This window comes from Calypte anna, chromosome 2 (genome assembly GCF_003957555.1).
Source record: "Calypte anna isolate BGI_N300 chromosome 2, bCalAnn1_v1.p, whole genome shotgun sequence".
In the NCBI taxonomy this organism is placed as follows: Eukaryota; Metazoa; Chordata; class Aves; order Apodiformes; family Trochilidae; genus Calypte; species Calypte anna.
The window spans coordinates 18,828,000-18,854,450 of NC_044245.1; the positions used below are offsets into that span (position 1 = coordinate 18,828,000).

Genomic DNA, 26,451 nt, shown 5'->3' on the forward strand with positions numbered 1-26,451 from the left:
ATTTCAAGAGTCTAACTTAGCTTTTGATTTATAGCCCATCAATAAAGCGATTTTCATACTAAGAAAAATATAATATACTTCATTAAATATACATAGACTAATAAAGTTTTTTCATGAAATCCGTAAGTCATGTCATTATTATATTGTTAATATCCAAATAACGTTCCTGACCAGATTTGTTTTCAATTACTGAGTAATAGCCATGCACTCCAGTGCATGTGATAAACCAAATATTTACACTGTATGTTATTTTATTATATAATATTTTAATAGAATATAAATATTGCCTCATAAAATTATAATAAATAATGCAGTACATTTCAAACTAATGCAAAACTAACCCTTCAAGTTTCACTTTCCAAATTACTATTTGGCTGAAAAAGTAGAGTGTGCATCCTCCAAATACATACAAATCAGAAGTTTTTGACAAAAATAAACACTGTATCTTCAGTCTTACAAACCTGAAAGTAAATGTTCCTGTATCTGAAAACACACATAAAAACTAGCCAATCGATATAAGTGGTATAAACTACATTCAGCTTTTCACGGAAAAGTCATACTTGATTTATTCAAATTGTATTTTGATGCTGCATACTGACCAAGTTGAATACATCACCAACTACTGACCAACAAATCAGTTTGATCCATCCAACTGTGCCTCACAAGCATCTTCAGAACAACCAACTGCCTACAGTCAGCTAGAAGGTGCTAAGATCTAGAAAATTATGTCAAGAGGGACAGGAGACTACTAGAAGGATGGGTTTCTTTGGTGCCTTATAAGCTGAAATCATGACGTTCAAGTGGGGAGAGAAAGAGCAATACTTTAAGGCCACAGCTATGCCCAGACATGAAAAGGTAACCATAAAAGTTATTTTAAAAGGGCAAATGAAATTGCATTCAATAAAGACCAGCTCTTGCTGCTAGAAGCCTGATATCATTTAAATACTAATGGTTACTGTTGGTCATGGTTAATTAAATGGTTGGTCTTCTAGTGATGTTTATAAGGTTCGTGGCTAATAACTTACCACATGGAGGGCTGGACCATGTGTCAAAAGACAGACAAGCAGTAAATGGACTGTCAGAAAAACAGGAAAGCTGAGGCAGGGACAAAAGAAAATATAGGTCTTCCCATCACATTCCACTGCAAACTTAGCCAAAACCTATGATTCTAAGTATTAATGAATCTATGATAATTATTATTCCTTTTTTTTTCCTCAAAAAACATTTTAAATTTAGACTACACACAAAAGGATTCATGAAACTTTGCTATCCAAAACAGAATACAGACAGAAGTGAAAAAAAATTAAAGCTGAGAAAGAGTTAAAGGAGAAAATACAGTTTTCAAGAATTTTTTTAAACACAAATATGTAGTCAAATAAACCAACAGAGATGAAATTAATTTTAAAAAAACTTTTCTGAACACTCTGCCAATACTACATTATCAGAGCAAAGACAAGACCAATAGATGAGAAAGTCAGAAGGGAAAAACTAATTTATGAACCTCATATAATTCCACAGAAAGTTAAGAAAAACCTGGGCTTCAAACTTCAGTCTGGGTACAGCTCTAGGAACCTGTCCAATTACATGATGAGAAAGTAGGACTTCCCCTTACACAAGTTAAAGCAGAACATGTATTCTACACGTGCTCAGAGCAGAGAATTAAGAATCAAAACCCAACATAGTTTGTTTTGTTCAGAACAATATGAGGAATATTGTAACAAACGGAGATACTGCAGAAATGAAGACAGACTGACATGGAAGTAGAAGAAAGACTGATAGAGACTTTGGAGTTTGAGATATCACCAGTTCAAATAGAAGTTGGACTGACTTGTCTCAATACAAAAGTACTCATCAGGGACTAAGAAATTAATTCAAAGTAAGTTGAGGCCAAGTCATGAGTTTATTTGATCAAGAAGACAGCAAAGTCAACGAAGAGGAGTCAATAAGATCCTGACTATATACCCACTGCAATCAATGGGAAGTCTTATAGGATTAATCGAAAGTGGTTCAAGGTGTTACCAGAAAAACATTAATGTGTTGCCAGAACCAGTATGGATAAGAAAAATTATGAGGAAGGAAAGATGAAGGTGAGAAAGTTAATGTGCAGGTAGTCTCCACTCCAGAGAAGGAAAATCAGCTCTGAACAAATGCCATGTTCACATAGTGGAGCTGCAGCAAGAACTTCTTTGCTTGAAATCAAATGCAAGTTTCAGTACGGACGAAAGTTCTCAAACAGACCCTGCTGTGGTGGCAGGTGTATCCACAGGAAATAACAGGTTTTGACCAAAACAACCACCAATACTGTATTTTTCTGAGGACTTCATATCATGTAATGGCCACATAGGAAGATTCTAATCCCCATGAGCAGTCCAAAGACTGCACTTCAAAATCACAGGTCTGTGCAGACCACTATGAGCACAGTGCTAAAGACTTCACTGGAACCAGTGGGAAAACCTTTCATCAAGACATGGAGGGAGGTCATTAATTATGGGGCAAGATTAGATCCTGGAATAAAACAAAGTTACTGCTTGACTCAAATCACTGAAAAGCTGAGAAATCTGGTCTAACTTTGTAGCTTCCTTGAGCAGGAAGCTGGACTAAAGATCTCCCAAGATCCCTTTGAAGCTGAGCTATCCTACGATCCTAAGAGTACCATTGTATGGCAGAAAATCAGTATAACTCCACTTCCAGCAATACCACTAAGTATAAATAATATTGTTTATTTTTGTTTACCTACAAATTTGCACTGTGCTGAAGCAGGTAAGAGATGTAGGCAAAGCATATGGAAAGCTGAGTTATTTGCATATCTCAAACATACGAATTTTGCATTTAAAAGTAACTGAATATGGCACAAGTAAAAATTTACAAACTATTTTTCATGGACCTGGTGGTATTTTGATAGTATTTGAAACACTTTTATACTTCTTTTCAAATACAAGCAGTAGAAATAATGAATGGCAAAATTACAGCACACTGGTCTCTATTCTTTGGAATAAGATTCTAAAATTCATCTCAGAGGGATGTTCAAGAAAGAGCAAAACTACAAAAGCTGTTCTAAATTTTGGAATCTGACCTGGCAAGATTTATAGTTTCTTGAAATACCATGAAACATCTGTCTTGACCTGAAATCTCACAGATTTTCTGGAGACATCTGTTCACAGAACAACAGCATTTTAAGAGATTGTTGTATGAAGACAGTAGGGAACTTAATAACCAGAGAATGTTTTTATTTAAAAAAAAAAAATGTCTTGAGTTCTCAAAATTAAAGTCTTTTTCATAGGAACATGCACTGCAGTTCCTAGAGAGCAGCTTTACCAGGTCATGGATAGAACTGCTGATTAAAAGCAGAGAAACCCTCTGACTGCAAAGAGTTATCACTGGATGCTGGGAGCCTTTGCTTGCATTCAGAGACAGAGATTCACATCCTGCCTAAGACACATCAGGACTTTAATCTGTCTCCCACAGATATCCTAGACATAAACACTCATTATTGAATTTTTCTTCCTTGGGCAAATAAGCCTCCCTACCCCTGTCTTTTCAGAGGGAAAAAAAAAAAATCTTGTCTTAATGATGTCCCAGTTTGGCACTGAAATGATTTTTGAAACTGAAAAACTTTTTGTGGGTGGGGAAAACCATTTCACACCCAACTCTATTTTTAGAGTTTATGCTGCCATATGTGTCCACAGACAATGACAGAAAACCATAACTGCCAAGTTTTGTCAACACAAGCATGTGAATCTAATCCAGAATTTCTTGAACAATAAACACCAGATGTTGATAAGTTGTTGTCCATCTATCTGTGTGTCCCATCTCCAACAATATCCTGTTGCAAAGGCATGCTTGTAGGAGTATAAATAACATACCAACCATGGAGTGATCTTTCTGCAGTGTAACTCCTCTACTTTCAGTAATCATTTTAGAGACTTCCCTTGTGATTTAGGGGAAGGGAAATCCCCCAAACTAGCCATAGCTGGGCAAGGGAAGAACAATTTTTTTTCAGGTTGGATTGTTGTTTTGTTGTTTGCTTTTTTTAACTGATTAAACCTAGTGCTCTGACTAGATGTCATGATGCTTGCAGCTTGGTAGCACTTCTAATTTCAACCTTATTTCTGAAAGTATTCTTATTGCTTGCATAAATTGACATGAGACATGTAGATAATAATAATAAATAACTCATGACCATGGAATAAAAGCAGGTACAAGGAGTTTGCTGTCTTTGGTACCCCAATATCAGCTCCGTCTTAGCAGAGAATGCTATCACAGAGTGAACTGGACCAGCCCACAGATCAGGGAGCATTCATGCAGTGAATAGCATGAGGGGCAATTGAGGTGAGTCAATATTGATCTACTGACACAACAAAACTACAGAAATGTTTATGTTGAGTAACACAGACACGCACACTACACACATTTATACAAAGGAACACTTTCAAATGACACTTAAACAAATATCTTTCAGAGGGAAGCAACCCTTATTTTGCACCAAGGGTGGGATTCAGACCTGGTGGCCAAAAGATAAAGGATCTTTAGCACACAGAGGTCCCCCAAGAATTAACTTGTTCATCAGAAAAAGAAATCCATTGGGAAGGTGCTGACAACTTTGGAGTCTGTTCCAGTAAGTTAACCCCCTCTGTAAGCAGAAAGGGAAAAGCCCCCATACATTCCACAGTCCAACACTCTCTATTGATTACAAATTAAAGAAAATAACTTTCAGTGTGAGCCTTTGTGTATTACAGAGCCAAAACGAAACATAAATGTATGAATTAATGTTATAATCCTAGAATACATTTAGCTTTAAACAATATGAATGCAAGCCACTTCTCCCACCCTTTCCAGCCAGCAGTTTCTTCCCTCAGTTCTTCAATTCATAGCTCTAAACTTTTACTTGAACTATATAAATAACTGGTAAAAGAATTATCAGCCATGTGGATCAGCTTTTAAATAGGAACATGACACAGCCAGTGAGTTATACAACTGCTTGTGAGACAGCACTTAACTGCTCAATATCGGATTTCTAGGATCTATTCCTGACTCAGAGAAGAGTATGGTCTACTGGCAAATGATAAAATGAATCTGGCAAATTTATCCTGCAGGCACTGCTGTAAACTGAATGAAACTTGGTTCTGTCTGGTCTTCTCCATTTTACTATGTAGATAAAATAAAAACTAAGGTCGAGCAAAAGAAACTTTGTTCCACAGTAAAAGTTACACAATGCATAAAGATGCTGAAACATCTTCATGAAGGAGAATAAAGCAGTGCCCTTGCCTCTCCAGAAGTCCAATGCATCTCCTCATAGAGCACCTCTCATAACCAGGCTGCTGGTGGCAGACTTGCCATTTTCCCACAAAAAGTATGGCATTGTCAGATTGTCACAGGTATAGTAGCTCTTCATTCCAAATTTAAAATTGTATAGCAGTAGTGAATAAAAAGCATCTTATTCTATTTGTGAACCTTATAATAATGCAATTTATTATAACTCTCACATAGCATTAAGCTGAAAGATAAGCCAGGTGAAACCTGTTACCTGAATTGTGTCGGGCAATATACCCAAGTGCCCATGATGCAGCTTCTTTGACTCCAGGGTCAAAATCTTCCAAGCAAATCACAAGCATTTCCAGTGCTCCACACTGAACTATTGCCTGAGCTAGCTGTGGAGAATGTTTACCAACTGCTCTTAGCACAAATGCAGCTGCTTTCTTGTAGAAACGCTACATAAACCAGAAAGAAAATAAATAAATAAATAAGCTTTTATTAACGTTATGTAGTTCAAAGAATTACAAAGTACAGACATATATAAATTAGGGGTTTTTTTTACTAGCAGCAGTATCTCATACAGATACAAATCAGGACCACCAGACATCACAGAGCAAACCTTAAGGTTCTTTGAGACAGCTCATGATCTAAAATTTGCAGTGAGTATATAAACAAACAGAAAAAATGAGAGGGCTAAAGGATATGGGGAAAAGATAATAGTCTAGATAAGTCTGTTTGTTTAAATGAGTATCAAATGATAAGAGCTGCAAAAACAATAACTCTTTAGATATTTAACCAGATTACACAGGTTATGCAGGGCAAGCTCCCAAAATAATTCTACCCATCTGTGGCACTTGCAGGGTTTCACAATTTCTAATGTATATACCCCCTGAACATCCCCATGAGAAAACATTTTTTACATTTACATACAAGAACCAGAGAACTGGGTCCAACAAAAGAGTTTAGGATCTTCATCCTGACATGCCTAAATACTGCCTAAGCCCCCCATTAAGATCTTGAAAACCCATCCCACCAACACTCTTATTTTTTGACCAGGCATCCTGCACTTTTACTTCTGCATGTCTTCAGGAAGGAGCCCACTTCACACAGGACTAAGCAACTTGGCACCTCTGTCCTAAGTCCAAGCAAAACGCAGGCACTTTTCTCAGTCCTACCCATCACACTCAGTGCAGGATCAAACGCATGTTTTGAACATATATATAAACATATGATGCTGCAGACATACATATAAACTGCAGTGGTAGTTGTGGTTTCTTCTAAAAGCAGTTCGTCTTCCCCCTAGTAGTCACATTTCAATCTCTTCCTCTGATTTCATAACTATCACTGAGGTGCAAAAGCTGAACATTAAATTTATTCCCCTGCTTTTCAGTCCCAAAATGCAGAGCCCAGTTACAGAGACAACCATCTTGTGAGAAAGACACATCCTCTCCCTTGTGAAGCCACTGGGCAGCAACGAGTGTGAGATTCACTGGGACACGAGTAACCTACTGCCATGTCCACAGGCCCAGAGGATGCTCTCCAGGCTGGCAGCTGACACATCATCCCTATGGATGAGCTCTAAAGTAGCCCCTCCCTGTCTGCCAGCTGCCTTTAATCTCATTCCAAGATGCTTGATTCTCCCTGCTCTGCACAGGGAGCCTGGGAACTTTACAATGCTAGATTCCACTGCCAAGGTACGCAAAACTTAAGCAATACAAAGCCCACATCCCTTTTGGATCAAGTCCAGAGAAACCAAGAACCACGTGAGTGCTCTGGCACATCCTATAAGGTGTCCAAACACCTTCAGAATTCTAATCTAAAGCACTAAGGTACAGGAACAGAGGTGTATGTGCAGTGGCTCCACAGGAAGTAAAATGCACCCAGGCCCACTCCCTGGCCCTGAAGCAAAGTGGCACAACCTACATACCAAATGCATCCACCTAAACTCCTCTTTCCTCAGATCAGAAAGGTTAAGTTTTGCTGAACTTAATGAAGCTACAGTTGTTTACACCAGCCTCTGTCTGTGCAAATATGGGTATGTTATTTCTGCTAAGTAATTATGCTCCTGGCAAAGAAAAACACTTCTTTGTTTTTATTATTCAAAACACATTTATTTACAAACAAACCATGCTCAAAGGCACTGTCAGAACACTCTGTAAAGCTGTATTTTGACTCAGTTTAATTGACAAAACATTGATCTGGATTATGACCCTGTAACTGTTCTCCCTAAATCAGTAGAATCAGTATTTATTATGTGCTAAAAGAATCTGCTTCTTAAATACATGTTGATACATCAACAGGGAGTGGAATGGAAGTGTCTCTGGGCTGGGTCTTTTTTGCCTATGGGAAGTAACGAACAGCACACATTGCTAAACTCTGCATGAACTGGATAATGAGTTTCCTTCCCTTGCCCTCAGTCACCACAGCATAGTAGGCTTTCCATGACCTCACACTAATCTCGCTGCTGCCCCAAGTGATTCTGAATTACAGCCATCTCTATGTAAAGACAGCACAGGCAGTAACATGGAAGAGATAAATCAGGGTGCTCAAGCTCATTTAGTGAGGGCTTTGAGCTGTAGCAGAAGGCTAGTTTCCAAAACAGAGGATAAAGAGGGTTTTTTCACTTCTTCCCTTCAAAATGAAATAACTGAAATGGTTATAAACCTCTTTAACTAAAACCTTAACTTTCTATACACCAATATCTTGATATCAAGGTTTTTCTTTAGTTTTTTTGTTGTTGGTGGTGGTGGTTTTGTTCAGGTGGTTGTTTTTTTAAATTAATTGTATAAGAAATAACCTATATGCACTAAAAATACACACTGAATACTTACAGTTACGGTTTCCTCAAAAGACCAAAAATGAAAATTTTTCCAAGTTATACTACCATTGAAATACTATTTCTCCTAAATCTAATAAATCAAAACAGCAACCTAAGTATAGCTGTGATATCAATACATTTAACTCTCAGCTGTCATTTTCCAGTTATTAGGAAACTTATTTGAAGGTATTTCTCTTATTATAGGTTAGGACCACTGGGAAATCATAAGTGGAATATAGGCAAAATCTGAAGAAAAATAGAAACAAGGGAGAAAAAGACATTACCAGATTTATTTGCATTGCAATTGTGACTACACGTTTGGTTTTGAAAAATATGAAGGTGAAAACCTTTCACTGTACTTTCCTGTGGCACTGGTTTGATATTTCTCATGCTACAGGTTTCCAAAAGGCTATGTTCGGAGATATTAAGTATTTTGTTACAGAAGTTCAGTTTCTTATACATATTTTACCAATGTTTGGTATTATTGACAAATCCTAGTCAATTATCACTACAGCTTTCAAATGGTCTCATTTTTAAAGAGGGACCTTTTATAAAGCATCATTCAACATTTTAAAAACATAATAGTGCTATGACTATTTCCTATAATGCACTGTAAGGTAAGATGATATCTTAAACTCAAGCTTATTTGAAGTCAAACTTAAGCACACAATACACACCAATCTCTCACAGGTTCAAACAGATATGCTGTCTCTTTACTTCAGTACATTTATTGCTACATTAGAATAGCAGCAGACAGCTGATTGGGAAAGATTTCCCTTTCCCTGTGCAACACTTAAAAAAAAATATATTACTTAAGAAAACAATGATGCCTTACATTCTGTTCAGACAATGAATACATGAGCTGTGGAAGAATGTCTTCCTTCACAACTGCCTCTGCCAGGTCATCGTTATAATTGGCAAGTCTCCCAAGAGCCAAAGCAGCAGTATGTTGAACAGTTGGGACACTATCCAGCAAAAGAGGTCTCAGCAAAGATATTACACCTGAGTTACATCAGGAAGAGAAAAGCACATTTGGTGAGCAGAAGTTTTTGAAACATTTGCCTTAATGCATAAAAATCTATTAAATTACTCTTCCAGGTAATAATGACTTGTAGGAAATCCAGGTGTTCCACTGAAATGAAGTCAGCACATGGATAGCACTGCTGGTGCAAAGCAATGTTCCTCCCCACTTTTGATAGGTACAAAATACTTCTGAAATATAAAAAAAAGTCACATGTAAAAATAAGCTATATTCAAACATCTATAAAATACATGTCTTAAAGTATATACAAGAAAAACAGTATATTCAAACACATATGTAAAAGGTGTGTGTTAGAGTATGCAGAGGAAATTCCACCTGGAGGTGAGCTGAGTGTCCTGGTGAGCTGACATTGGCATGTCACCTATTCAGCATGTCAGCCAAAGCTCTACACTGAATTACAGCAAATTACATTTCATCTATTATAAGCAACAATTTATTTATCCATACTACACTCCAGATAGAAGAGCTGAAGATTTCTCATGTCATTACTTATGATGTGTTTTCACTGATGAGTCCACTCTGTATCAGCTAAACACGAAAGAATATGAAAGCCCATTCTCTAGGGTGGTCTCAGAATACATGCTTGAAACTATAGGTGAGGTAAACAGCTGTGACATGAACCATTAGCAGTTCCAGCCTAAAAAAATCCTTACATCTATACATATCTGGCTAAAAATAGGAAGTGGGAGGAGTAAACTTTCCATTCTTTCAATAAGAGGGAGGAGGTCACAGTGCAGTTCTGCAGGCCTCTGTGCAGGGATATGTCCCATTTAGTGCTCATCGATGATCTGGAACAGCATGAACAGTGAGGTGAGACTTTGCTGGTGTCTCAAAGTTATTCAAGGTGGTACCAGTGAGGGAAACTCTGAGAAACCAGACACTGAATGACTGGATTACAAAATGGCAAATGAAAGAGAACACATATAAGGGAGCCAATCCTATCCTTGCATATTCAGTGATGGACCCCAAAGAGATAATTACCACCCAGGAGAAAGACCTCGATGATACAACAGACTGCTTCATGGAGATACTAGCCCACTGTTTAGTAATAGAGAAGAAACTTTACCCACAGAAGCATACAAAGCTCTCAGGATTATCTGGAAAGGCATAGAGGCCAAAGCTGAGACCATGACTATGCTGTTGTGTAACTCTATCCTACATTTAAAACCCTCCTTTAGAGCAAAACTTCAATTGGGAGACAAATGAGATCCACATGGTTACATAAAAATCACAGTTTGTAAGGTCTGGGAAGGGAATATTATTTGTACTATGATTGTTTGAAAGTGCTGTCCCTGTACCAGCCATCTGCATGAATTAATACTTCTGAGCTTTATACTTCATCCAGAAAGCAATGCTCTCTGAAGATGCAGAAGTGCTACAACAGAACACCAAACACTTAGAGCTACAGTTAGAAATCTGCCAGCTGTCCATTTGTTATGCTACTTTTTGGGGTTTTTTGCTCAGAAAGATTTATCTGGGTGACTGTGGATGAAGGCAAGACTTCCCTTCTCCAGAGCTCATGTGGTTAATAAGCAAAGGTCTTCTGGTGCAAAAAGTCCCACAACATTGGGATGACTGCCTAATGGCAGATGACACCCAGCTATAACACAGGCACAGCATGACAAAATAAAACTGAGGGCCTTTGAGCAAGGAATAGTCTAAAGGGATGGAGGCTTTAACAAGTTTTACCCACAGCATACTTCTGCATAGAAGGGCACTCTGGAAAAAAAAAAAAACAAACAACAAAAGTTGAGCAGCAGTGTAATCCTCACAGAGAACATTTACTTTAAATTAAAACCAAACTGCTCCCAGCAAGGAGAAAATAGCCTAATAATCCATACATGGCTTTTATACTGTGTATGTTGCTATGCTGTGCTATACTGCTATGCTGACCACTAATGAATTTGTTCTGGAAAGTCAATAAACGAGACAGAAATTGCACTGCCATGAGAGATATCACCTCCCAGAATGTTCTTGAGGCAAAATAATGCAGGTCTCAGGGGAGCATGCAATAAAAGGAGAAAATTCAAACTAATTTGTGAAGTCTAGTAGTGCTACAGAAGCACCAAAAATGGCTCTATAACATGCATTATTTGACTGTAACTATGTGGTCCTTTCCACATGTAAGACCTATGGAAATTATAGTATATCTGGGGCCTGCTCGCACTTCTGTCAAAGCCACTGGGAGCAGAAACTGGCCCAAGCCAGAACTCCTCTCTGCATTTTGAATTACATTCAAATTTATTTAACATTATCTTAGAGCAGAAAACAGGTGAGAAGCTTCCAACAACTTCCATTTACCTCTACGATTCACTCAGGTGAACAGGGCCACACAGAGTGGCAAGTAGCAGAGCCTTGCTGATGAAAAGTTTAGCAGAACTCTGAAGGATTTCTAAGCAAGCTTGTGACAGAAATGGGAAAGTTAAATTCAAAGGCAGCGACACATAAAGTAAACTACAAAATAAGGCATTGGACTAGATTTGTTTTGGAAGAGTTCCCATTAGCAACTCAGCAACGGAGTAACTAGGAATTACTGCCAAATATTCTGCCTTGTATCAAGGAACCTTTACTGACCCTGGGCAAGCAATGATTGATTCCTCTGTCTATCCTCGGTTTCACACTCAGATTTGTTTCAAAGAATGACATGCTTTAGAAACTGGATCATCCTTAACACACTTCTCAAGTGGAGCTGTTGTGCACAGGCCTGATGCACTTTCTTTCTTTTAGCAAGGAAGTGCTGGCTACTGCCTATCTGGAAGAAAAGAAAAAAAACAAAACAACCACTCAAGGCAGCAGCAGGTTCCAAGTTTCTGTAGCCCAAACAAATAGTCACTATTCTGGAGGCTGCAATCTTTATTTGGTCATTTTCTTCCTTGGGGAAAACTACCTGGAAGTCATGGATAATCCCTCTACCCTCCTCCAGCCCCCTACCAAACCCTTGTCAAACTTGACTAGACACAAGTCAGAGAAACATCATTCTACATTTCAAATTCTGTCAATTTCTGCACTGGAAGATGACCATTCCTACCTTATTCTCCTTCCTTAAAAACAAAATTTATTTCTATTTTAAAACATAAATGAAAAGATCACTCTGCGCTAGTGTTGTCTTTGGATACCCTCTTATCTTGAGGATGCTGTCTTTCTAACTTATGCTTCAAATTGAATATAACCTTGTCTTCTTATTTTTGTGTTGTACCTGCTACATTAAGAACATCCACTGAGCTCATATTCATCATATTCCTTTGATTTTTCAGGGCTCCTGATGCCAAACTCAGCTGATTTAACAAGGAAAAAAAATTATTTCTGCTTCACACCAATTCCCTGACTTCAACTACCTTTTCCTAGAAGCAACATAGCAGCAAGTTTGAAGCAGGAGACTCAAAACAAATTTCCCAGAAGAACAGTGAGAGAGTGAACTTTCACCCTCCCTCATCCTGATGCTGCCTCTTCCAGAGATGCGTTACACGTGTCTCAAGTCCACACTCCTGAAGTGTGACTCACCCCTAGAAGGGCTTCCTCACTGTGATGATTCCATGCACAACACAACTACAATCCTTCAGATATCAAAGGGAACATAGATACAGTTTGGTAACAGAAACTAAGTGATCAAATAATCCGTACAGCAATTACCAGATGGTGTGGGACATAACGCAGATTCAATTTGACAGCAGGCCTAGAGATTTCTAAAAGATCAAGAAGCAGTAAATTTCTCCTCCTTAAAAGCTGATCTGGCTGATCATTTTCCATACCCTGTTTCTGCATTAATGGAGCAGAACTTATCCTGTTCCCAAAGGACTGAGTTTATGAAAATGACCCTCACAGGGCTGGTTAGTGGCCACCACTCAATCCTCCACAGACACACAAAAACCGATGTGGTCACAAGGAGCTGCTTCTTCCTAATAACCACTTGCTAAGAAGTTCCAAATCAATTCTGGTTTTGGAATTTCTTCTTGCCAAATCTCCTCCAAACAGGCCATGAGGCTGAGAAGAGGTAGAATCCTGCAGCAGTTGAGCTTTCAGTTGATTAAGTTAAGGAAAAAGCCGGTCCCCCAGATTCTCCCACATTTACTTTCTCTTCTCTCATATCTCTGGTACTGTCCCTAATACACAGCCTCCTTCTTCCCTTCATCAGGCACCACCACATTGTCAGGCCTCTGCGAAAGCCACTCTCCTCACTTGATCTACTACAGCTCCAAAGATAACCTTTCGCCTTCTATGCCACATTGCATACTTCTCTCCCACCTCTCCTCCCAATAAATCTCAGCAAAGCTTTTAACTCAAAAATTAATTTAAAACAAAAATTTAAAAGTGCATACTTCACAAGAGAGGGTGAGTAAACCCCAATGTTGAAACAGGCTATATGGGGACACTGTATTTTGTCCATGCATAACCACTTGTAAGGTCCAGATAGGGCAATAACACTGATGCTGTAAGGGAGCCAGTCTTTTTCTGCACAGCTGACTCGACAGCCCTCCTGCCTACACATCCTACACTCCCAGCAGCCTTTCTACAAAGCACAGTGGCATCAAAGCACATTTTAAAATATTATTTAAAATGGGGAACTACATCCTGAAATTCCTTCCCAGAGTCTGATTCTCCTCACACAGTGACAAGTGTGCAACTGTCACATATGAAATAGGTGCCTTTCAAATTTGTATACTACAAAGTTGAGAAAAGCATGGGCAAAAAAGTCTCGGTGTAATTGAGTGGGGGAAACAAATTTGAACAGACTTTTCTCAAAAATAAAGACACCTAAAACCACTCCAAAGATCTGGAAACACAGCTCTTAAAACCTGTCACCAGTGGAATATATCTGGAGAGAACCAGAACTCCTGACATCTGCACAAAACCAGACCATGAAGCAGGAGAAAATCTGCCAAGACACATGGGTTTGTGATGGAGCCCTGATCTGATGCTGACAAGCCCTGTGGCCAGGCTATAGCCTCTTGTCAACATGGACTGTGATACAAAAGAAGATGCCACGAGGTAACAGAGGGAGAGGACTATGCTGGATTGCAGGGATGCAAAAACTCAGAAGCATCTTGACACTGGGCAGAATTGGAAAGGAGACAGAAGGCAGGGACCTGGGTTTGTGGTGGGTGGTGAAGTGGGCTGATGAAGTGGGAGGATTGGAAAAGGTCTTCTTGTACATTGGCATTTTGTAACTTGGGTTTCGGGACCCTGCAGACTGACCAGCAAGTAAATAAGGCAGAGGGGCAGAAGCTGAAATTATCTGCCTAGATGATAAAAATATGCCAGCAGCAATGAGAAGGAAACCCAGGTGTGACCAGGGTCCCAGCACACAGAATCCCATGGCAACAGATAGGCTACTAGACCAAATAGCTTCAAATTTCTTTTTCCATGTGGCTGACTCAGCTTTCCCTATGACTTCCACAGTCATTATACTTGAGAATGTGATCAGCCCCAAGAAAGGGGTTAAAGAGCTGATCTTGTAGTATCTTCAAAGGCAAAGCCTAAATTGAAAAACTAAACTGCTTCCTAACCTCAGTGACATCTTTAATAACTAATAAATTGAAGGCAATGATCTCATCACAAGCTCTAATGTAAAATAAATAAATAAAAATGTAAATCATACTATGAGAGAATTCAAAAAAAGAATATCCAGAACTAATTCAAGTCTTACTCTGATACATTTATGAGTGAATTGTAAATGCCTAATAAAATGAAATAAAATAAAATCACTATCAAAACACTTTTTCAAAGGCAGTATTTATTTACAGAGTGTACTTCACAAGCCAGATGAAGAAAGAATAATTAGGCCCCCAGTGATATCCACTCTCAGAAACATACAGGAACCAGTTCTGATTTTCTCCTATATTTTCTAAAAGACAGAAAGCTGCCTAAATCACAGTGCAAGAAAGAGAGCTCAAGTTTCCATTATAATGGAAAATTTTGGAAGGATGACGTGGTGTGGAGCTCAATAATGCACTTCAGCACCAAATTTCATGAGCTGTAGCTGCCAAAACAATATATTTCTTTTTAAAGAATATGTTCAAAACCATTACTATCAAAGTAGCTTCTCCCATTAGTCAGCAGCACTCCAAGAAAAAATATTTTATAATTTAACTGTCTGTCATTGTTCCAAGTTTATCTATAGTAAACAGAAAAAGTTTAGGAGTTTTGGAGGAGATTGTTCTTCCAAGTAGCCATTAATTAAACATTCAAATGATAAACCCTGCAATTACTGTTCATGGTAGCATTTAATCATAAGGAACAACCTTATCAAAGCCAACCACAGAGTTGGAAAACACACAGGAATGAGTTCTGACAAAGGAATTTCTCTGACTATTCCTTGCACTTCCCTACCACCTGCTTCCAAACACTAACCCCCCAGGACATTCCTGACCATGAAAGACCCAGCATTGTGTAAATGTGCCAAAGTCCAGAGCCAGATTCCTGTTCCTTAGTTACAGGAACTTTCAGGATTTCTGCTCAGTGGTAAAGGCAGCTCCAGAGATACAGAAGCCTCAGAAGAGATGCCCTGGGAAAACATGGGTTTCCTGTTGGCCCTTTCTGACCTTTCCAGCTTGTCAGTTCCAACCAGTTTTCCTTACAGATCATACATAGGAATCTCCACATTAATGGTACCTTGAAGTTTATCAGCAACCAACCCAGTATAAGAAACCCCTGCCTCTGATCATGGCTGTTTGCTCCCCTCTGTGCTGCTATCTGCCATCTCCCAATTTGTGACACCAAATTAACCAAGAATTGTTTTTCAATACGTTTTTTTATACATTTCCACCTTTCATGATGTTAGCATGGTGTCCAGAGACACCTCCACAAACAACAAGGTCTCAAATTAGTATTTATTTTATTCTAAAAATGGGACCAAATGCTTTACTCCTTGAGCACGGATCTTCCACTATTGCCAGCCTGAATTTTTGATATTGCACAAATATAAATGGAGGCAAATAATTAAAGAGCATGCTAGAGTACATTGTAAGGGCTCAGTTTTGTTCAAGTTCAAGATACTGTCATCTTGCCTTCTGCTTCAGCCAGGAAAGACTAAACCCGGACAACCTTTGCTATTCTACCAAAGAACACTGCAAGGTGCCCCTGACTCCTAAAGCCAATGGAAAATGACAGTGGACAATGACTTTCCACATCTTCTTGAAACAGTCGTCTCCCTAAGGGACTGCTAACTTTCTTTACCAGAACAAGAAATTAGCCCCCAACCCTTTTACATAAGGAGTGATACAGATAGAGATCTGTCTATATGTCTTTCTCAAATCATTGCATCAGACATCACTAGATCAAGGCCACACAAGGTATGCCAGTTATGTGCTAGACTGCTGTCTCAAAATATCTATGTATGTGCTTTAAAAAGGATCAAATCACATTTTATTATTAGGTGGGAAGTTTTAAGAACCACTTAATCACATTTCATTTATGGGAGGTTTTCATTCTAGTACATCCAGAAAAGGTCAAAAGTAACAGCTATAATTTTATTACTATTTTAAAGGCAAACACTGGGGAAGAGGGTAACATATTTGTGGGCCACAGCCATTCACACAAATCGTAATATGAAATATTTGCAGACATTCTGTTCTTCTCTACCATCTGAAAAACTAAAGACTATGGAAAACCAGCTCAGTACCAGAATAAGCCAAGCAAGATAACAACTTACACAAATGCACGTGTCCACTTTACCAGCCCAGAGCCTGATCCTTGTCAAATTAACCTTCAGATCAACACTGGCTGTGCACCTAGAGAAAGTTTCAGGCCTTTGAACAGATAATTTCTTCTGCATAAGCAACAAATCAGTTTTGAGGTAAAGCTACCAGCTAGATTACATAAAATAATTATTTTAAGATGTAAAATGGAATTGAAGTTAGCTTGGCATTTCGTTTGCTTTCTTAAAATAGAAATTTTCTGCATTTTTTAAAAACACTGAACTGTAAGAAGCCTCCCTAAATGGGATTTCTCTCTCTCTGAGCAGCTAAAAACAGAACTGTAAATTAACAGAAACTTCTTCTTCCAAATAAGACAAATTATTTCTATGGCCAAAATGTCCCTTTGGTAAACAGGGAACATTTATATAAACTAAAGCAGCGGCATTAACTCACTGAAAGATTTAAAATAAAGGATTTAAAATAAAAATCAAGAGGCACAGCATGGCAATACAAAAGGCCCAGTGTCAATGTATCACTCCCATAACCAAAGCAAATGCTTCTTTAAAAATAATTTTAAGTGCTACATTTTCAGTAAATGTACTGAACAGTTTTAAGTACAACAGAAAAGTAAAAGTATTTACATGATTGGTTTTATTTTTTGATCCCACTGTATCTCAGAAAAGACTGACAGCTTTACTAGATTTGGGAAGCAAGTATTAAAAACCAAATAATGACAAACAAAAATATAATTAATTCACTAATACCATATGGTAAACCATCCACCAATTTATAGCACTTTTGCAACTGTCTTTCAGGTATTCAATTACTAAGCACTTCTTTTTTCCTCCTAGAAGCTCAGGAACTCTGGCCAAGTGGAGTGGCTCTGCCAGATGCCAGCAGCACAACAGCTGCTAAAAGTGCTCCCTCAGCTCCTGTTTCTAAAAATGCTCAATTTGGTTCACGACATCCCATGACAGCAATATAACAAAAGCGAATCCCTCCTAAACTGAGCAAATGTGTTGGCGAAAAGCACTGAAGAATTTAGGTACAACTTGTAAAGCTGGTATAAAAACAGTTACTTCTAAAGTAGGTTTTCCTTGGCAAGCCAGCTCTGGCTTCACCGGGAATTCCGTTTTCTGTACTTTACATAAAGCTATAATGGAAGCTACATATAAGGAAGTAAATGAAGAAGTGAGTTAAAAGTGAGAAATTTCCCTGAAATAAAAGTAAGTTACGAGATCACAGCCACAGACATCTACCCCACAACAAACACAGGAACAACCCCACAGACAGCCAGGGGAACCCGCGCAGGCAGCAGACGAGCGTCGTGAGCTTTCCCCCCGGGCCGCAGAGGACTTGGCAGTCGTGTCCTGGCACGGCGGGACCGGGCCAAGCTCTACGAGGAACAAAATCCTTGGCACACTAAGCGGACAACCCTTCGGGAGTGAGACGGAACAGAGCGGCTCCCTGGCAGCCCGGCTCCGAGCGGCAGCCCGGCCCAACACCCCGCTCCGCCCTCCCCGCCGCCGGGCCCCAAGCGCAGCGGTGCCGGGGCGCGGAAGTCCCCGCGGCCGCGCACCGCCTGGTCCCGCTGGATCTCGCGTGGCGGAAGAGTGTCCAGTGCATACCTGCGCTTTGGAGGGTCTCGATGTTCTGCGGCCGGGCGGCGAACTCGGCCACCGCCTGCACGAACTGCGCCCGGGCTCGTTGGTACTGCTCGAAAACTGCGGGCGGCAGCGCCAGAGCACCGAGTTAGTGCAGGGGCACCGGGCTAGCAGCGGCCCCACCAGCCCCGGACCCCGACCCCTAACCTCAGCCACCCCGGCCTACCTTGCAGAACCTGCCTCTGGCTCATGTCGGCGGCGCGGCAGGCTGCGCGCCCGCGCAGGGCTGTACTGTGTACCCGTCGCTCTGGCAACCGGGCGGAAGCGGAGCCTCGGGGAGGGCGGGGCCGCAGTAACACCGCCCGTGACGCCAGGACGCCCTCCTGCCGCGGGCCGTACCGCACCGCTCCGCGCCCCACTCCCCCACAGCCCCGCGGTGCCCGGCCCTGTGCGCCAGTGAGGGACCGCGCCCGGGTGGCCGTGTGCGCACAAGAATGCTAAACGTACACCCATCGGTACAGGTCTGGGCATAGGCACCTATGGAGATGCGCGGGGGCGTACGGACCTATAGGTCTGCGGAGAGAGGGCTTCGCGCCTCTGTATCACCACTGTACCACAACTCCGGTGTATGTATCTGTGGGTGTATATGAACACGTAGTTACATACAAGGACGTATCCAGGCGGCTGCATGTGCTCATCTCAACACAGGGAACTCTTGTTCCCGGGAGTGACGGGCAGGACCCGCGGGACGGTGCCGGGCTCAGAGCAGGGACTGGCTCGGGCCAGAGCCCTGACTTGTGCCTGCGTCCGCCGCTGCCGTCCCTCCCTCCGCGCCGGAGCCGAGAGCTTGCCCGACCCCTCTGACTTTTGACTGGGGACTGCACCGCTGGGACTGCCCCGGCCGCGCCGCGAAGGCAGCCGCTCCTCGGGCGCCCAGAGCTGCGCGAGGCGAGGCGCGGTGCTCCGCGGGCCGTGCTCTGCGCCGCGACCAGAGAACTGCCTTATTCCGCTCCGCTGCTGCGCAAATTTCCGCCTAGGACTGGCCGTCCCGGCTGAGCCCCGCGCATCACACAGCAGCTCCTGCAGGATCCCCCTGCCAGGCTCCGTTCCCCCTCCACTCCCTGGGTGGGGAAGAAAGAAAAAGGAAGAAAAAAGAAAAATAAGAGTAGTCTCAGTGAGCCCGGAGCTGCTCCCTCTGCACCCTGCCGAGCCCTTATTCTTCAGGGAGGGGGGTCCTTTGATTTTAATTTTATCTTTTTTTTTTTTTCTTCCCCACTTTTTTACCACCCCTGCTATTCGTCCTTGGGGATCTCCACTATTACCTTACGCCGCCGTGCCGACCCACGCTGGGGTTTTTCGCTCGCTGAGCCCCCGCCCACAACCGCGAAGCGCTGCGCGCCTCGGCGACGCGGCCAACGCGGGCGCGTAGGGGCGAGCCCGTGGACTACAGCCGCTGCCTCTGCCAGGACCCACGCGGGTCATGCAGTGGAAGAAGCTCCGTCCCCGCTGGAGGGGAAGGCTCTGCTCCTTCCTCGCCCCCACACAGGGTTGATAAGCCAGAGCGCAACCTCCGCGCAATTCCGGGAGTTGCTTTCTTCGCGCATATGCAGACGGCGAGAAGCAGCTTTTGCTCTGCCCGCGCAAGGGGAGCGGGGTAGGAAGGGGCAGTGGGAGGGCGGTCCGGCAGCACCTCTCAGGCTCTGCCAAGCACAGGTACTAGTTATTCGTGTGCGCCATAACAGTATTTTTTTAATTTTTTTTTTTCAACAGCCTATCATTCCGGTAGATAAGCACTGCCTTCCACTTTTCCCATCTTGGTATCTGCGGTTTTAAGGACTATTTACAAATAATTATCTTCATAACTGGCTGACCAAGGCATGGTTGCATCTATGAGTAGACGCAGCCTTGGAGGTCTTTTCAGCAACTAATACAAACGGTGGGACTGCGAAATGAAATCAGGATTAAAATTATTAGAATGGAAATAGACTCTACATCTCCCTCAGTAGCTTTTGAGGGTGATCCCCAAGATGCAGGATGTTTATGAACGGAGTCACTAGTTATCTCTTCTATCGATTAGGCTGCTCCAAGTGAAATCGTCATCCACAGAAAACCAGAGTAACTCTTCCATTAAAAATGCCCCTTTCTGTACCAACCTTTTAATAGATAGTGGCTTCAGGATATCATAGGCTGGTATTTTGCTCTGCAGAGCTCTAAATGTACAAAGTCAGATGACTGACACTACATGAACATATTATTTGATAGGTAGTAGAAAGTTTTGTGTCATATATTAAAGTTGGAAGGTCGAAGTTGCTTCAGCTGGAATTTAAGAGTGTGGAAAAGTGCAAAAAAGACATCTAATTCTAATAAATCATCTCTCGATTTGCTCAACCGAAAAGAGGTGGGCTAATGTAAACAACATTACGGTATAAAATGAGACACGTGTTTCTAGGATTATTTAATGTGAAAAAAATTATCTTTAAGAAAACAAACAAAACAGGCGATATGCTGTTCTTTACAGATAAATAAAGCAAATTAAATAAGATTGGTGAGAAGGTCTTCTGCCACAGAAAATATTTTGGAAAAATATCACCATGTGTACTTGAGAAGGGAACAGCTGTTAAACACATTTCTTTATACTTATTTCAGTTCTTAAGTTAAAATAAAAAAAATAAACAAACGGTGATTAATTACTTCCAGAGTTTTAGTTTGTTGGGGGTTTTGTTTGGTTTTTAAAAAAATAAAATTAAATTTAAAAAAAAAAAAAAAAAAGAAAGAAAGCTCACACACGCACTAATGTGTAGATTACAGATAAATTGATTTGTCTAATTAAGTCTAATGTTCGGAAAGGTGAAAGAACAAAACGCACCCTGAGAACCTCTAAAACTTGCTCTCACATTTCATTGCTTGATACTAAGAGTCTGTTCACATGGCTAATACTAATAACGAGGAATAAACACCATGCAAATGCGGTCTGCGGAAATGTCACCCCTTCTCACAAAAGTACTGAAGACGGAAAATCATTTATGGAAATGACGTAGTTGTGAGACTTCATTGCCTGCTGCTGGGGAGCTCATTAGTAGGAACCTGTATCCTTAGGCGAGTGATGTTAGTAACGACTGCGGTCCAGCACACGTCAGCTTAAAAAGTAAACCTGAGACTAGGGGAACAGTCAACATTTATCCAAATTAATAACACCGATTCTCTTTTTGGTGGCTGTTCTTTAATGTCAGTCTTTGATACACTCGAAAATACACCCATACCGGGGTGAGGAAGCACCATTTTCCCCAAGCCGGTGAAAGTGAAGTTTGTCCCCGCGTTTTTATGGGGGGTGAGGGGTGCCGGAGGGGCTTCCCACCCGCTTTCCCGGCTTGGTCCCGTTCCCCATGTGCGAGGCAACAGGTGGCCCAGCCCGCGCAGGGTCCTCCGCAGAAACCCCGTCTGGAAGGGCGCTGGGAGGTAAGGTCAGGGACGGGCTCTCTGCCCCTCGATGGCTCATGCCCCGCGGTGCTGCTGCTCTGCGGCTTGAAATTGTGCGACGTTCATTAAAATGTGAGGTTTTCCCGCGTCTTGATGTAGCGGCTTCCCCACCGGCTGCGGGATGTCCCCGGATGCCCCCCGTGGTTCCCGCTCCTCTCAGCATCGTGATCTGGGTCTCTCAATCTGCCTCCGGAGGGTCTCCCCGCTTGCCACATGCCTGGCAAATTGTTTAAATCTTTGAGCAGACATATACAGGGTTACAGAGATCAGTTGTGGGACTTTTATGTTTGTTTGGTTTTTTAATCTCGTGCTTGCACTACTGAGCGCATTTGGGGAGAAGAGTGACTCGTAAACCACGACTCGCTCCCTCAGATCGGAGTTAAAAGCACTGGGCTTTTGAAAGGGGAGGTTAAGCGTGGAAGAGTTAGTGGTAGTGAATGGGATGTAGGGAACAGAAGTGCTGTCTAGAAGACAGTGCTCTGAGCGAGGCATCTCCATTCCGTGGATAGCCTCTACTAAAATATAATTGTAGAACCCCTGAACAATTTAATTTTCAAATTGAACCTGGGCTTTGGCAAAGTTGGGTTTTAGCAAAAACTCTGTCAGGAGGACTGTAACAATAGCGAGTTCCCTCTTTTTCCCTGAGCTTTGTCTCGGGGCTCCAGCAAGTGTCAATATTCTGGGATCCCCTCTTCGCGTTTTTGCTAGTGAGTTTAATTTCTGAGACGTTCCTATAGAATAAATTAGTTCTGTGATGCGAAGGGAGAAGCGTCGAGGCACTTCAAAGGCATTAGAAAGAGGACTTCTTTTCCATCTCATAAGAGGACGACGCTGGCATTTAAGCAGACATTTGTAACCGTAAACATGCAGACGGTATAGTTTTGGCTAGTGGAGATTGATGCGTCGCTATTGCACCAGGCAAAGACACAAGAAAAATATTGAGGGACAAATAAACTGGAATAAGGCAAAACAGAAAATGCCTTGGGCTGACTTGCAGGATGGGACCAGGAAATATTAGCTGGTAGGGCTGAGCCCTTTTTACCACGTGCATATAGTTACACCCCTGGTTTCCTGCGGAACCGTCAACGCTTGTGCAGTGCCATTAAAAAAAAATTTAAATAAATAAAATTTGGGGATGTTCCAAAACCGAAAGCCGGACCTTAATCTGTTCTGGGCACTTGAAAGGAATGAGGTCTTCCTTTGTCTCTGTTTCTCCAGGGGAGGGTGTGTGTCGGATTGGCGCTGAACGCTGCCCGAATCAACATATGTAAACCCAGCAGCGCTTCACCACAACCCCCCCTCTCCGTGCCAGTAGTGTTGCGGGAGCTAGCAGCTCACAGCAATGTTCTCAGACAATGCGAAATACGCAAAGCCTGCGCGGCTGCGACGGGAAGAGCTGGCCAGTTTTTTTCTCTTCATCTGGAAGAACCAAACCTTCGTGATACGCCACGGAGCCCGCCGCTCGCCCCGCGGCCGCCCCGTCCTCCTGCCTCGGCATTGTCCCCGACTGCTATGTTTAGAGGGGTGGGGACACACAGCAGCCAGACGACGATATCCCGATCTGCAGAAGAAGGTGTAACGAGAGGCACCAGCAGCAGAAAAGGCTGCAAATCGCTGTCGTGTGGTTGCTATTAGCAACAAATCAGCTGAACAGCCTGCAAACCCCGAGCACCTAGGGCGGAGGTGGGAAGGCGAACGCCAGGGCTGGGAGGCTGGGGCTGGTGGGCGCTTTCCCGAGGAGACCTCCCGTGCAGCCTCGGGTTGCCTTCCCGGAGGGCGGCCGAGGAGGGCCAGGGCAGGGGAAGACACTGTTGCCACGCTTTGCGCTCCAGGAAAATGGAAAGGCAACCCACTTAAAAGAGACAAAATGGCAGCTCGTGGCTTGTCGACATCCTTTTCGGTGTTGCGCGCCTGCCTCGCCTCCGTCGGACCCCCTTGCTGCCAGGTCCCCCTTGCCTGGGGGCTCTCCCTGTTCAACCACCTGCCCAGGGATAGCGCCCTAGCCCAGGGAACAGCAGCGTGCTGTCCCCCGGAGACACAGCCAAAGCCCTTCGCCCTCCGCAATCAGCCCACACAGCCTGGAAAACCAACTCCCATCACTCTGAATGGGACACGTCTCCGCGCCCCGCGCAGCCCAGCTCCGGTACGCTGGCTGCCGGCACAGGGAACCCGCGGAGTTTGTGCGCAGGCTCCGCACTTCGCGCAGCGTCAGATGCCTCGAAGGGGCATCACTCATATAGTACCCTTGGCCGTGCCAAGAGCTTTCCTTCTAGCTTTTCTGAGTTTTTGGTTTTTATGTTTGTTGCTGGACTTTTTTTGTTGGGTTTGGTTTGGGTTTTGGCGCGGTGTTGTTTTTTTGTTTGTTTGTTTGTTTGTTGTTTTTTTTTTTTTTTTTTTTGGTGGTGGTGATGTTTATTGGTGTTTGGGGGTTTTGTTTTTATTTGCTTTCTTCGATTTTTCGCCTTTCCAAATTTAAATTTGTTTGGGGTTTTGGGGTGGGTTTTTTGTTTTGTTTTTTGGTATTTTTTTGTCGCATATGCGATCTGTTCTGGGATGTTGGGTTTTCTTTTCTTTGTTTCTTTCCTTGTTTTACAATCAGCCCATTTCGGAGGCCTCCATCAACCTCAGAATCTTTGGCACGATGTTGTCTCTCAGATCAGAAGGTGCCTCGTTGAAGAGGCATCTCCCGAGAATCCCCAGCACATGTGGAAGGGAGGGGTGCACAATGCTGGCGCCTGGGAGCTCTGAGCTCGGCGGAGGGTCCGGTATGCGGGCGGCTCCTCCCGGCCTCGGCCTCTCACCGGGGATTCGGTGTGCGAGAGGCACCGGCGGCGCGGAGCCAGGTGGCGCGTCTGAAGGGGAAAGGCTTGCTACCTGCTTCTGCTACGGGAAAAGTGCCTCCCTGCCACCCGAGAGATGGCACACAACCGCTCCCCGGGTTGAGAGCATCGTCTCGAGGAGCGCGGAAAGCATCTGCCTTTCCCTGGCGATGGGAACATACAGCCCTTTGTCTTTCTAGACGAGGTGCGATATTCAGCTGCGTGCCACGAAAATACAGGCGCCAAATGGCTGCCGCGGCCCACTCCCCTCTCTGTGAGAAGCTGGGGCACCTCGGGGCCCCGCCGTGCCCTGAGGAGCGATGGGGTCGGCCAGCCTCGGAAGGAGGCCGGGTCCCTGCAGCAGGGCCGAGTTGAACAAGGGACCGTGGCGTCAGGCAGCTGGCCCGGGGATGTCAGAAAGTCACGTCCCAGTACCCTCGGAAAGAAGGGCGTACATCCCCGAACAGCCGCGGCTGCTGGAGCACCCTAAGGGCAGGGCGGGAGGGGAAGAGCAGGCGGGGGCGCGGTGCGGGGGCAGTGGCGGAGGGAGGCGGCAGCCGGGTGTGCCACCTGCGGAGCGTGCCGGCCTCCCCCGGCCCGGCAGCGAAGCGGGACACCGTGTCCCGCAGCACGCATAGGCTAACCGGGCGGTGCAAAGCGGAGGGAGCCGCGCACTGCGCGGTTCTGTGCGGTGCTGCGCGGAGCGCCCTGCGGAGTTTCCGCGCTCTCCCTCGCCCTCCTTCCCTCCGTGCGCCCCGTTCGAATCTGGCGGCGCGCGGGGGAAGTTCCGCGGGCGCGAGGCGGGAGAGCTGCGCAGGCGCAAGATGGCCCCGGCCCGGGCGGCGGAGTGGGCGCGGAGCCGCCCCGGCTCGCCCCGGTGCCGCGGCAGCTGGCGGGGGCAGCTGGTGGCGGCCAGACCGTGCCCGTGGCACCGGAGGGACCGAGCCCGGGGATCCTCGTCACCTCTGGCGGAGGTGGCACGGAGAAAAGTGCGGCCGTTCCGCCGCTTCGCGCTGACCTTCCGTGGCACGGAGGAGGCGACGGCCGCACGCCACGGCGGCGGGGAAGCCGGGAGGCCCGCGAGCTTCTCGCCTCCCCGAGGCGATGCCCTCCTCCGGCAAGGCCGCTTGCGGCCTTTCCGCGGCCGCCGTTGTCCTGCCCGACGCGCCCGCGGCTCCGCGGCAGCGGCAGGGGAAGAAGTCCCTTTCCCTGCTGAATTACATGTCTTCCGCGCTTTACCCGTTACCGACTTTTTTTTTTTTTTTTTCCTTTAGCCCACGTTATCACTTTTAAATAAATAAATAAAAAAATATCCAGTCCCCGAAACCGTCGAGATCCAAAGTTTCCCTAGTCTCCATCGGACTGGAGCAGCTTTTCTATTCTCCTGCTCGAACTCCTCTGATGAGAGGAAGGGAGTAAAGGAGCATAGCTGGAAAAATTCTTGCTGCCAGAATCCTCTTGCATTTCTTGAATTAATAAAACACAAAGCAGCCGTGGCTTGGAGCTCTCGGAGAGGGGCAACGACATTGAACTGAGGAAGGAGGAGATCGGCAGCCCTTTGGATGAGAAAGCAGATTTCTCTTGAGGCATCCTCTCGGTAGAGACAGGCAGAAAACATGAAAAAGAAACTGTTTATAGTAAAATAAAGGAAATCCGTTTCAAGTACCCGGACTAGAAACAAGAACGTTAAAAATTAACAGCGGAAACAGGAAACACTTATCTGAGTAAACATTGTCTCGGAATTTCACCGTATTAAATTTGGGAGAGCGCAAGGTGCTCGCCAGGGTCTCCGCCGCCGGCCTCC

General features: G+C 43.8%; 1 protein-coding gene across 1 annotated transcript in view; it reads right to left on the bottom strand.

The window, feature by feature from the left end:
- The window catches only part of SPAG6 (sperm associated antigen 6), a 34,883-nt gene extending 16,196 nt beyond the window's left edge, over positions 1-18,687 (bottom strand). Inside the window, exons 1-4 of the mRNA XM_030445855.1 lie at positions 18,578-18,687; positions 18,376-18,471; positions 8,907-9,073; positions 5,525-5,708 (exon numbers count right to left, since the gene is read on the bottom strand). Of these exons, the coding sequence (XP_030301715.1) occupies positions 5,525-5,708; positions 8,907-9,073; positions 18,376-18,471; positions 18,578-18,602 (472 nt within the window). The 5' untranslated portion in view covers positions 18,603-18,687. The remainder of the gene's footprint in view (positions 1-5,524; positions 5,709-8,906; positions 9,074-18,375; positions 18,472-18,577) is intronic.
- Between the last annotated feature and the right edge of the window lie 7,764 nt (positions 18,688-26,451).